General features: G+C 40.5%; 1 protein-coding gene across 2 annotated transcripts in view; it reads right to left on the bottom strand.

Moving 5' to 3' along the window:
* Positions 1-2,505: 2,505 nt before the first annotated feature.
* The window catches only part of WRNIP1 (Werner helicase interacting protein 1), a 30,962-nt gene continuing 21,891 nt past the window's right edge, over positions 2,506-11,576 (bottom strand). For both annotated transcript variants that reach the window (XM_027843969.1, XM_027844046.1), the window contains 4 exons: positions 10,091-10,320; positions 4,567-4,722; positions 3,606-3,685; positions 2,506-2,893 (listed from right to left, as the gene is read on the bottom strand). In XM_027843969.1, the coding sequence (XP_027699770.1) occupies positions 2,618-2,893; positions 3,606-3,685; positions 4,567-4,722; positions 10,091-10,320 (742 nt within the window). In that variant the 3' untranslated portion in view covers positions 2,506-2,617. The remainder of the gene's footprint in view (positions 2,894-3,605; positions 3,686-4,566; positions 4,723-10,090; positions 10,321-11,576) is intronic.

Here is an 11,576-nt window from a genome sequence, read left to right as displayed (position 1 = left end):
AGGCAATACATTCGTAGAAGTATAGGTATAATTGTAACATCCTCTACTTGGGTTTAGGAAGACCTGCATGAATACAGAATAGAAATGGGTTGGAAAATGGGGCTAGAAAGTTCATGGGAAAAAAAATGAGACTGACCTATAGAACTACAAGCTTGATCAATAGGTGACATGGTAGGCATAAGAGCTAATGTAAGCCTACTCTACTTCAAGAGAAGTAAGAGTATTCAGGGACCCCCCTCCTTTCTCATACTTATAAAATTGCTTTTTGGAATATAAGTGTAAGAACCATTAGTGGCATGTGTCTCTACCTTTTCCACAAGAACAATAGGATATGCTTGTCCGGGGTTTTGCTAAACTGTAGGTCCACATCTACATAACATCATTTCCTTGATCTACAGGTTTTATAAGCCTGTACAAAATCTCCCCAAAAGCAGGCTGGCTTGGTATACAACCTGTTCTCAATGAAGCTATGCTATAATAAGGTGGCCATAACTGTGAAAAGCCTTGAGACCACACCATTTGTCAGAATGTTATAGAGGGAATTTCTAACTTCAGAATGAGTTGGACTCAATTTCTAAGGTTCCTCTGACTTGAAGATTTTCTCTGGGCCTAATCACCATCTTTTAAACCCAGTGATTGCCCTAAATGATCTCTGAGGACCAATACAAAATTCTATAAATCATTTCTTGGTTTCAACTAAGCTCTCTCACCTTCATCAGTTATTAGTACCTTTCAGTGAACAGAAATATTTAAATTCCATCAAAGTTTCAAAGTTGCATGTTGAGAACTGGGACCCACTCAAAAAATGTTTTCATATACTATACTTAAAACTGAGGAATGAGGTCTCCCTTGCACTAACTGATGATAGTCCTTCACTATAACTTCTTTCACTCTTTTCCTGTTACTATAATAATTATATTAATTCAACAAGAGCAGCCACCAGATGTATCCCAACTGGCTAAGCTAACCAGTGGCAGGCAAATGACTCTTTGGTGTCCTATTTTCCACTAGCCAAAATATTCCAAATAATTTGTCCGTGTAACTCTTTCGGGCTTGACATACATTGATGGAATCCACAAGAATAAAGAGGCAGATAGGAAATTCTGAACCAAAAGATTTTAAATATTTTCATAGTTTCATATAAATAACATTTGGATACACCTGTTGCCAAAGCATGCTGCCTCCCATGGCTTTCATCCTCATCTTACCCTCAAAGGAAACCTTGGATTGAATACCCCAGGGAAAAGGTGAGCTTTCATCTTATCTTGTTCAAAGCTAGGCCTCCATGCTATTTCCGAACCATTCCCATACCATGTCATTCCCTTTCCTCCAACCTAGGACTTTTGTCTTCCCTTATTAGAATGTAAACTCCCTGCATACACACTGTCTTGTTTGATGGTATTTATATCCCCAGAGCTTGGTACGGTGCAAAGAACATAGTGAGCACTTAATTAATGCTGCATTTATGATGTCTTAATTTTAATACTCTGGAGGGGAAAACATCACTAATGTCATGGTTTTCTCATGGAAACTTTTTCTTCTTCTTTTCCCCCCACATGCAGAACACAGAAGGGCTCCATAGAACACAATATGCAGGATTCATCCATAATTCCAAACGCCTCCTCTGAGGGTGAGTGACTCTTACCATCACAAATGCTCTCCTACCACTGTGCCATCAATTGTGATGCTCTGCTCACCATCTCTACAACAGGGCACTTGGTATTTAGTTCTTGGATCTCCAAGCTCCTTCCATCAGGGGACAGAAGGAGGGACAAGTTGAAGATGTGTTAAATGAATTGGTTTTGTAGTCTGTTTCCCCATCAAGGTTGCGTTATATTGTTGTTTTTCATATTTGGAAGCCTATCATTCCCCTAAAACAAGGTGTTTAGTCAAAACACCAATGAACCCTAAAATTAAGATCCATAGAAGTGAGCTTTTTGGAAAAACACTGCCTGTTGGCCTCTTCAATCTGTTGTACTTTACTTGGCCTTAGCCTTTGTTACAGCTTTTAACCAGTAAACAAAATACTGCAATAAAAGCCCCCTCTCTAGTTGTATCATTTATGGGTCAATGAAAAAGGGAAAATAAAGATTCAAGAATACTTTGAAATAGCTTTATTGGTTCGTAAGACCTTTCCATATAAAAAAAATACTTAAAACACTATGTGGTATTAAATTGTAATTATTTTTTTCTTAACAGTTAAAATTACCCAGAATATACACTTTTTAAAAAGGAAAACAACTATAATACTACTGAACTGAATTACAAAATGAATTTGCAACTTAAATACTCTGACAAAAAAGCTAACTCCTTACTGACACACTCATTCATTGCACATTGCTGCCAGTTATTTTCCTTAGCATTGCTTAGCAGAGTACAAATGAACAGCACTTCAAGGTCAGGCATTTGGTCACGGAAGTAATTCTGCCTCTCATTTGAAGGAGTTAAAATCCTGGCACAAACTGTTGATAATTTAACCAACCCCTACCCTCCCACCCTCCCGAACAGGCAATAAACTTAAAAAAAAAAAAAATTAAAAAAAAAAAATCCAGGGGCTCTCCCTTCTCTCCTTCCCTAGAAAAACACTGCATCTTTTACTTGCAGCACATCTTAAAGTTCAGCATCGTTTTTGCTTAAAGAAGTCTATTCCTCTTAATTCTTCAGGCAGATATTCCTGTTCCACGGGATCCTTGTAGGAAGGATTGTATTTGTAGCCTTTGCCATAGCCCAAGTCCTTCATGAGCCTGGTGGGTGCATTCCTCAGGTGCATCGGGACAGGCGGAAGAGGACCCTGGTGGTTTCTCAAGCAGGCTTTGACATTGTTGTAGGCATTGTACACTTCAATAGACTTTGGGGCTCTGGCAAAATAAACCACACACTGTGCTAGAAGGACCTATGCAGAAGCACAACACAAAAGAGAGTGTCATGATTTGGATTTAGGTTGCTTTAGAATACAGCAGCTAGGTGGCGCAGTAGTACAGGATCTGGAATCAGGAAGACCCAAGTTCAGATCCGGCCTCAGACACTTAACTAGCTGTATGACCATAGACAAGTCACTTAACCCTGTTTGCCTCAGTTCCCTCATCTGTAAAATGAGCTGGAGAAGGAAATGGCAAACCACTCCAGTATCTCTGCCAAGAAAACACCAAATGGGGCCCTGAACTAACTGACTGAACAGAATACTAGTATATCTGTTTTTCAAAATCCATTAATTACATTATCATAAAATTCCCTCCATCTTAAAGTGATATAATTATCCCCCCTTTAAAAAAATAAATTAGTTAATGGAAAATTAAAATCCAAGTAGCTTATTAAGACTACAAAGAGCAAAGAGGAAAACAGAGAATTCATATTCATAACCAGGAAAGAAAAGACCACAAAACAAACGAATTAACTTTCATAAAACTAAACTGGGGGCAGCTAGGTGGCGCAGTGGATACAGCACCTGCCCTGGAGTCAGGAGGACCTGAGTTCAAATCCAACCTCAGACACATAACACTTACTAGCTGTGTGACCCTGGGCAAGTCACTCAACCCCACTGCCTAGCAAAAAAACAAACAAACAAACAAACAAACACAAACAAAAAACTAAACTGATTACCATACCTCACATTCTGGCATCCCTATAAAATGACAGCCCTGGTAAGCAGCCACTGCTTGGGTCAATGCAGAAGGATCTGCCAGGCCTGTAATACACCCAAACCAAAAAAGAGAAAGTTAGTAAAACAACAACAGTTCATTGTGTAAGCAAGTATTATTATTATCAGAAAAGAACAAGTCTGTTTATACTCTAGGCACCTAGGATATAACACAATAAATGTCTTTGCCTTTTTTTCTGTTGAAGGCAGAATACAAAGTAAGAGTACTTTATGGAAACAAACATCCTCAAAATTAACTTATGTGCCATTTATCCATCTCCCTTTGTGCTCTCTTCCTACATATTTCTTCCATTCAGCGTATGCTTGTTATGTGGAATCCACTTTTTACTATCTGTGTTCTAAACCCCCATAGCCAAGTGTTTACAGACTAACCCCCAGAAATTAAGATAATACAATATATGTAGTAAATTGGTAACCAATGGCATATATAGAATCACAAGGATGGATGAATTTGAGAAAAAACCCATGAGCAACAGTCTGCTAAGGACACAGCTGAGACAGTTTTTCTAAGTCTGACCTAGCCAATATTTAGGATTTTGTATTCCTATTCGAGGAGTTGCCTAATAGCAACTTAATTCAAACAAACATTTATTATATACCTACAGGTTTACAGGTGACACACTCCCTGCCCCCAGGGATTTGTATTCCTGAATACAAATCCATAGGTATTTACTGGGCTCCTATATGCTAAAGAGCTACAGATGTTACTGGAATAACAAACAACAAATACAAAGTAAAAGTACTTCACCACAAAATGAATGTTTATGCATCATTTTAAAATCTCCCCAGTTCTCTCCTCCCTCCAGACAGTACAACGATCCAAACAGTTTTCTGCTAAAAACTGCTTGAGGGTTGAAGATATCAAGGCATGCTTCTGGAGGGCCGTGGGGCCATCCCATCATGCTCACCTATGTCTTCACTGGCAAATCTCACCAATCTCCTGGCTACATAGAGCGGGTCCTCACCACCTTCAAGCATTCGGGCAAGCCAGTAGAGTGAAGCATTCTGATCTGAGCCGCGCATGGATTTATGAAGTGCAGAGATACAGTTATAATGCTCTTCTCCTGGATATCAGATGAAAAAACCCATGAAAGATAAGGAAGGGAGAAAGTAAACCATAAGGCTCAGAAGAGGATAAACAAATCCATAAATAAATATCAACTGGCTGATTATCATGCTTTCAGCAATAGCAAGCTAATGAGGAAACCTAAGGAAAATAAAGTTGACAGCTGTTCTCTAAGGGAGGGTGCAGACTCAGACTGTACCCTGGTTAAATGGGCAAGATGGTGCAAATACCACTGATGTGGCATCTTGGGATGTGCTTAAGGTCACGTGCCCTCTTGGAGGGTATACTTCTTTGGTAATTCCAGCTCTTCTCACTCCTACCTCCTATTCCTACTCAGGGAGGGTAGATGCCATGGGAATTTCTGAGGACATCTCAAGCACCTGTACAAAGGTAGGAGAAAACATTCTTTTGGAAAGGTATCCTTGAAAGGGTAACTGCAGATCTGTCGACATCTACTATCTCTATCTGGAGGCAAGGGGCAGAGGGAGGTTGATCCCAATGCTTTAGCTCTAATACTAGTTACGGCTAAAGGAAATGCTAACCCCTAAACTACAAGTGCTGTGGCTGTCTTGGATGTAGAGTTGGTGATCATGATCATAATCCGATTTCCATTCCCATTTCCAGATCAGTGCTGCCCATGAATTCTTAAGTACCCCCTTCCAAGTTTCCTTTAAAATGTGGGGGGCTAACAGACACCTATACCCAACACCATGATGCTGGGGGCTCCAAGACAGCTGTCATCTCACAGAAGAGTACAGTTACTGTGGGCATTATATGGACACCTTACTAACCTTCCGATGTTACCTCAAAGCATGGTATCGTGGGAAAATAATGTTGTTCGGAGTCAGAGGAGCCGAGTTCAAATCTAGCCTCTCCCTTTTACAAATGGTGTGACTTTGGACAAATAATTTAATTTCTCTGGCCCTTCATTTCTTTATTTCTAAAATAAAAGAGTTGTACTAACAGATGTTTCAGTCCTAAATCTATGAATATCAGCAGAAAGAATTAAGAAAATAACAACAATAGATCTTTAAAGCTTACATACATTATCTTAACATAAATTATCCGATTCTGTGGAAGCACAGAGAACTAAGGCCGCAGTTATCTTATAAAAACATTAAGAAATAATACAGTAGTGTCTTTTATAGCACAAACTGAGGCCTTGGTGCTTTATGCTTCCACAGTCCTATGACCACTTTTTCTAAGATCTATAAACATTTGTAAAATATATTCCAGGAAAAGACAAATAAGCCACAGACCAACAGGAACTGAGAGCTAGCTAAGCAAGTTTTAGCAAAATGGTCGTGGAATTCTCTTGTTGTATATTGTGTGATCCTGACTGTTCATGCAGAAGGGCATTCTACAACACTACCCGCAGGGGAATGCAGCCAGCTATTTTTAAGAGTGTTAAGAGTGGATCCCTCCAAGGGAGGCACCTGGCATGCTCCCATCATGAGGCCAGCACAAACAATGTGCCTGTGTTCTCCTCCCCATAGCATATGAGCCCCAGGAACAAATCCCAGCAGCTGAACTCCTTGGTAAGGAGATACTTAGTCTTTTTTGGTTAAGTAAGAGGGCCTTCAATAAGAGAGTAGGCTGTCAAAAGGAAAAGGGCAGTCAGGCTGACTAGAGAGAGAACTCAATCTCCTCTGATCTCAGAGCAGGGCTAATCATTTTCTCCTCAGCTATCAGGTTACTGTGAACGATCCAAAATGATCACTTATCCCAGGTGGAACTGGACTTTCCCAATGACACGGCTTAGGTCTGAACACCAAGGAGAGTTGGGGGGACAGTCAACGTCCTAGGCTAAATTCAGATGGCTCTGTCACACCGTCTCCAGTCTATCAACCTGGCACCTCATGCTCTGGGCTCTTTGTTCCAAAAATACAGCCTTACCAAAATCTCCTGGTAAAGACCTTGTAAAGGTCAAGGAGACAGGGTGGTGTAGAAGAGACTACTGTCCACACAGAACCAATCTAATCCTTCCTCCACATGCAGGCAGCTATGATGTGCTCCAAGTCTTCTCTTCTCTGGGCTAGCTGCCCAGTTCTTTCATCCACACTTTGTATTGTCATGAGCTCAATGCCCTCCACATCCTGGTTGCCTTTCCTCTGGGCACTCTCTAGCTTATCACGTCCTTCTTAAAAACTGCGGTCTCCAGAACAATACAGAGGAGGAGTGGGAAGGGCAGAGGGCAGTGCACTGTGTTCTCCTCTTTTCCAAAGCATGATGAGCCCGCCCCAGTAATAAATCCCAGCAGCTGAACTCCCTGGTAAGAAGATACTTAATCACCTCGCTATTACTCTAAGCTATGTCCCTCCTAAACTGGCCCCAAAGCACATTAAGTTTTTCTGGCTGCTATACACTACACTGCTGACTCATTGAGTTTGTGGTCCCCTGAAACCCTTCCATGCCATGAGTAAGTACCAGAACAAGATTAGAGAACAAGGCTGGGGGTTTACTCTTCTAAAATTTCTCTTTAAGCTAGAAGACAAGTATGCCATTGACCTCTATGCTATCATTTCCTACCTTGAAATTTCAACCAGAAGTTGACACACATTCAGGTCTGATCCCTTCAATCCACTGAAGTTCTGTAAGCAACACAGGGCACCTTACTCACTACCTTTCTAGTAACACTCAAGAGAAGGAGACACCTTGGGCTCTGACTTACAGGATCTGAGCTAGTTGAACTTCTCATCTACTGAATCTCAACAGTAAGTAGGTTGGCTTAAACAAAGAAAAAATAACATCTGAAAAGAACCAATTAAGACCTCTGGCCTGGTGTGCACAGTCTACAAAAATAAAGGGTATCTCAAAAGTGCAGTTCTATACTTTAATAGGCACCACCCCAGAAGAAAGGCTGTCAAATGGTCAGTGTCCCATTAATCCTAGCAGCTTCTTGGCTTGTCCTTCATAATGTACTGAGCTCAGTCACACCCATGCCCTTGTCTGTGGCTCTCTAGGGCCCTGTATAGTGCTTGCTATGTGAACACGAAATTTATGGGAGAATACAGTGTAAAAGGAGGCAACTGGAGAATATTAGATAGGACTTTTCTTTTTGCAATATGGCTAATACAGAAATGTTTCACACGATTTCACATGTATAACTGCTATCATACTGATTGTTTTCTCAGAGTCGGGGAGGGGTAGAAAGGAAGTTTGGAACTCAAAAAAAGAAAAAAGAATGTTAAAAATAAATAATTTTTAAAAATAATTTAAAGAATATAATAGAAGGACTTAGGTATATTTTGTGTGAAGGCTTGTGCAGAATTTAGGGCTCTCCAACCTTCAGCATGTTGAGCCTTTAGCACCAGTCAGTTTTGATGCTATTCCCCCACCTGCCTGATCTAATATAGAAATAGGTAGAAAATGGTTCCCATGCTGTATGGTTCCCCAGTCTATTGTGGGTCATGTGGGTGGATGGAAATCCGAGGATCAGAGCTTCCTGATATAGTTAGGGAGTTGTTTTTCTTCTCAGGAAGTGGTACCCCGGGAGGGCAAATCTGAAGGCAATAAGGATAGGATGCTTGAATATCCTGACAAATAGTGAGGGGAACAACTCCACTCAGGTGAGGTGTGGTTAGCCAGCATAGCCAGGAACAAAGAAGGGCTTTCATGATCTTAAGATTAGGAGGTGAGGTGAGCAGAAGAGAACTCTGGAGGCATAGTGGTATCTATCAGAGTGGAGATTTTGTTGCTTTTGAAATTTTTCTTTAACTCTCCAAGTTTTTCAATGTGGGTAAAATGAAAATAGCATTGTTCAATCTGAGATTTTTTGACAGCTTTTTTGGGGGAGGGGGCATATGGTGTTTTGATCAGTCAAGTTGGCTGAATAGCTGGCATTCAGGGCTCCTCTGTGGTTTAGGACAGCTGCCCCTGACCTGCCCTAGTCCGTATCAGTATCAGTAATCTTGAATCCTTACCAGTACTTTTTATCTAAATGCTCTTAATGTGCTCTTAACTCCAGTTAAGCCCCTCCACGGTGCCTGCCATCAGGAAGGGCAAACATAGGCCGAAATACTCAACGTCACAAAATCAAGGTCAAATGATGAATCAAGACACAATACCAGGAATCAAACTCACTTCCGGTTCCTAGCTCTAACCACTACCCAGCACTCCCTCCAAACAACACGGTAATACCTTGTAGAGAACAGGGATATACAGAACACATGATATGTCAGAACACTGATTTCAGCTTCCTATTCTGGCAGAGCTAATAGAAGTGTAGAAAATCTGATCTGTGTTCATGGCACTATTACTTAAGTAGGATCCTACAGACATTAGGCACCAGAAGGCCAGTCTAAGCTGGTCTCTATCACCCACCTACCTCTCTTTATAAAAAGACAGAAATGTGCCCTATTTGTGACGTGTGATGTTGCCAAGTCACGAATTTCATTAAGAGCTGGTATCAGATTTGCTATTTGTAAATGCACTTATATGTAAACCTCCTGACAAGTGCAAACTGCAAAATTCATTTCCTTAAAAAGCTTTTCCAAAAATAAAAGCATCAGGACCCAACCAAAATGAATGGGAGGTGGGAGAAGCTTTAGGTCCTAGTATTTACAAAGAAGATACAAACAATAAAGATTTTTATTCATCACCAATATAAAGGATAAAAGCAAAGAAGTTCCTTCTCATGCTCAGCACCACTGACCATGAGCACTACTCCTAACTACTCAGTATCAAGAGATCAACAGGCTGTGTGTTTGGTGGCTAAAGTCTGGCTGTGGAGGCAAGAAGTTCAGCTCCCACCTACGAGACACACTGGCCAGCTGTGTGACCACAGGCAAGTCAACGAATCTTCCAGTGTCCCCGGCAAATCTTTAAGGCTGCTACAGAAATTAAACTGCAAGTGACGAATGACTTAGGTGAAGGGAATTTCCATACCAGAAATTCACTACACTAATGAAATTAATCAAAGGTCCAGGACACCTTTGTTCCTTCCCATTCTACCTACCACCCAAAAACGTCATTGGGCAATGCTTTACAGCAAATATGCCCTTAAAAACACTTAACTACATGATAACTACAGTGATCTGTAATTGAAATTAAAAATCTAATCATTCTAGAGAGTAAATTTTAAACTTCAAATTTCTACCACAGAGATACCTTCTAAATCGCAATAGGATTGCCTCAGCTTTGTGTCCTTAGTATCTTTGTTCAGAGCAGCTGGGTTGAAGTGTTAAAAACCAGATTTTATTGACTTTGGGGAACTATTCTACTCTTCCTAAATGTTGAAATCATGTAGGGAAAATCTTGCAAAATGTAGACATAATGGAAAGTCAGGAACCTAGAAGTTTTGCTACTTGTGAGTCACTGTGAATTTCAGTTTCAGCACTTTCACAAATCCTGTCTCAACAACTCACCTGCTCGGTCATACAAAATGTGGGATCGCTGTAGGCCTTCCTTCACATCATTTTCTGTGATTAAAACTCCTTCACCAGAATAATTTTGTACGGTCTTCTTACAAAATGGTTTCCTTGAGCCTAGCTTGGCCTGGACCGCCAACTGCAGTCCATTCAGTCCAGTCCTGGCATCCCCATCACAGAGATAAGCTAGAGTATTGACAGCTTTGTCCTCTATGTACACAGGGGGCCTGCAATAGAATTATTGAGTAATTATCATCATGCTCATAGTACATATTTTCATTTCACATCACCTTGGAAATCTTGTTTCCTAACAAAGTTTTCATAACACTCGCTGGGCTCAGGGTGTGTTGTTAGGTTGCATTTTTCTTTTCTTTCCACTCACTTGGGTTGTGGGTTTCATGGTATAAGCACAATGGCATGTGTAAAGGATGCATTGGGGGGGTTCTGAATATTTACTCTCAAAGTTGGGTTTCCTGGATCTGATCTGTATAAGTCCTCCTAAATGGAAGCTTCCACTTTTGACATGCAATAGAATCTCCTCCATAACGCAGAGAAAATGCAGGGCTTATGTGTCCGAGTACATAACCCTCCGTGCTGCAAAACATTAGATCTGGAAGAGACTTTAGACCTCATCTTGTCCAGTCTTCTAATTTGATAGGCCAGGACCCTAAAGTTCAAGGATACAGGTTTCCTGACCATCAGTCCAGTCCCCTTCCAGATCTGTAACATGTTAACAAAATCGATGGCACAGAGTTAGGTCCTATATAATGGAGTTTTACCTCTGAGAGGCAGTAAAAAGAATGCTGCACGGAGAGTCAGGAGACCAGGATTCTAATTTTGAGACACTGTTTAGCTATAGGAATCCAAGCAAGCCATGCAACTGCTCCTGATCTCCCCTGAAGAAGAAAGGCAACTGGATGCTCTCCAAGGTTCTTTCTAGTTCTAGAAATTCTGAGATACTATTGAAAACAACACCAACACTCCATTTGGGCAATAGGAACATTTTCAAATGAGTTATCACCTTTCCCCTAGCATAAGGATTCTTAAGCTTTTGTGTCCTAGATGCCTTTGGCAGACTGATGAAGCCAAGCTAAGGGACCCTTTCTCAAAACATTTTTAAATGCATAACATATAATACATGGAATCAAAAACGAAGTCAATTATATTGAAATAAAGTTATCAAAATATTTAACACCTAAGTTCATAAACCCCTAATTAAGACCTCCAACTCTAGCAGGTCAAAGTATTTTTCTAAATCTCCTTCTGAAAGCTTTGGAATCCTGCCAAAAGTGGAAAAATGTCATCACTCTAAAATAATCACATTTTTCATCTCAACTTCTAAGTGTATAAACAGGTGCAAGTGAATATGATAATTCATGGAGAAACTCAAAAGCAGAGAAGTCCACTGTTTTAGATCAGCTGCTTAATCAGCGAGAAAACCTACTCCATGACTACATTTTATATCTGGAATTCAGACTTTCCT

This window comes from Vombatus ursinus, unplaced genomic scaffold (genome assembly GCF_900497805.2).
Source record: "Vombatus ursinus unplaced genomic scaffold, bare-nosed wombat genome assembly UNPS02000577.1, whole genome shotgun sequence".
Lineage (NCBI taxonomy): Eukaryota > Metazoa > Chordata > Mammalia > Diprotodontia > Vombatidae > Vombatus > Vombatus ursinus.
The sequence above is the reverse complement of the archived record's forward strand: the minus strand, read 5'-3'. Positions and strand labels throughout refer to the sequence as shown.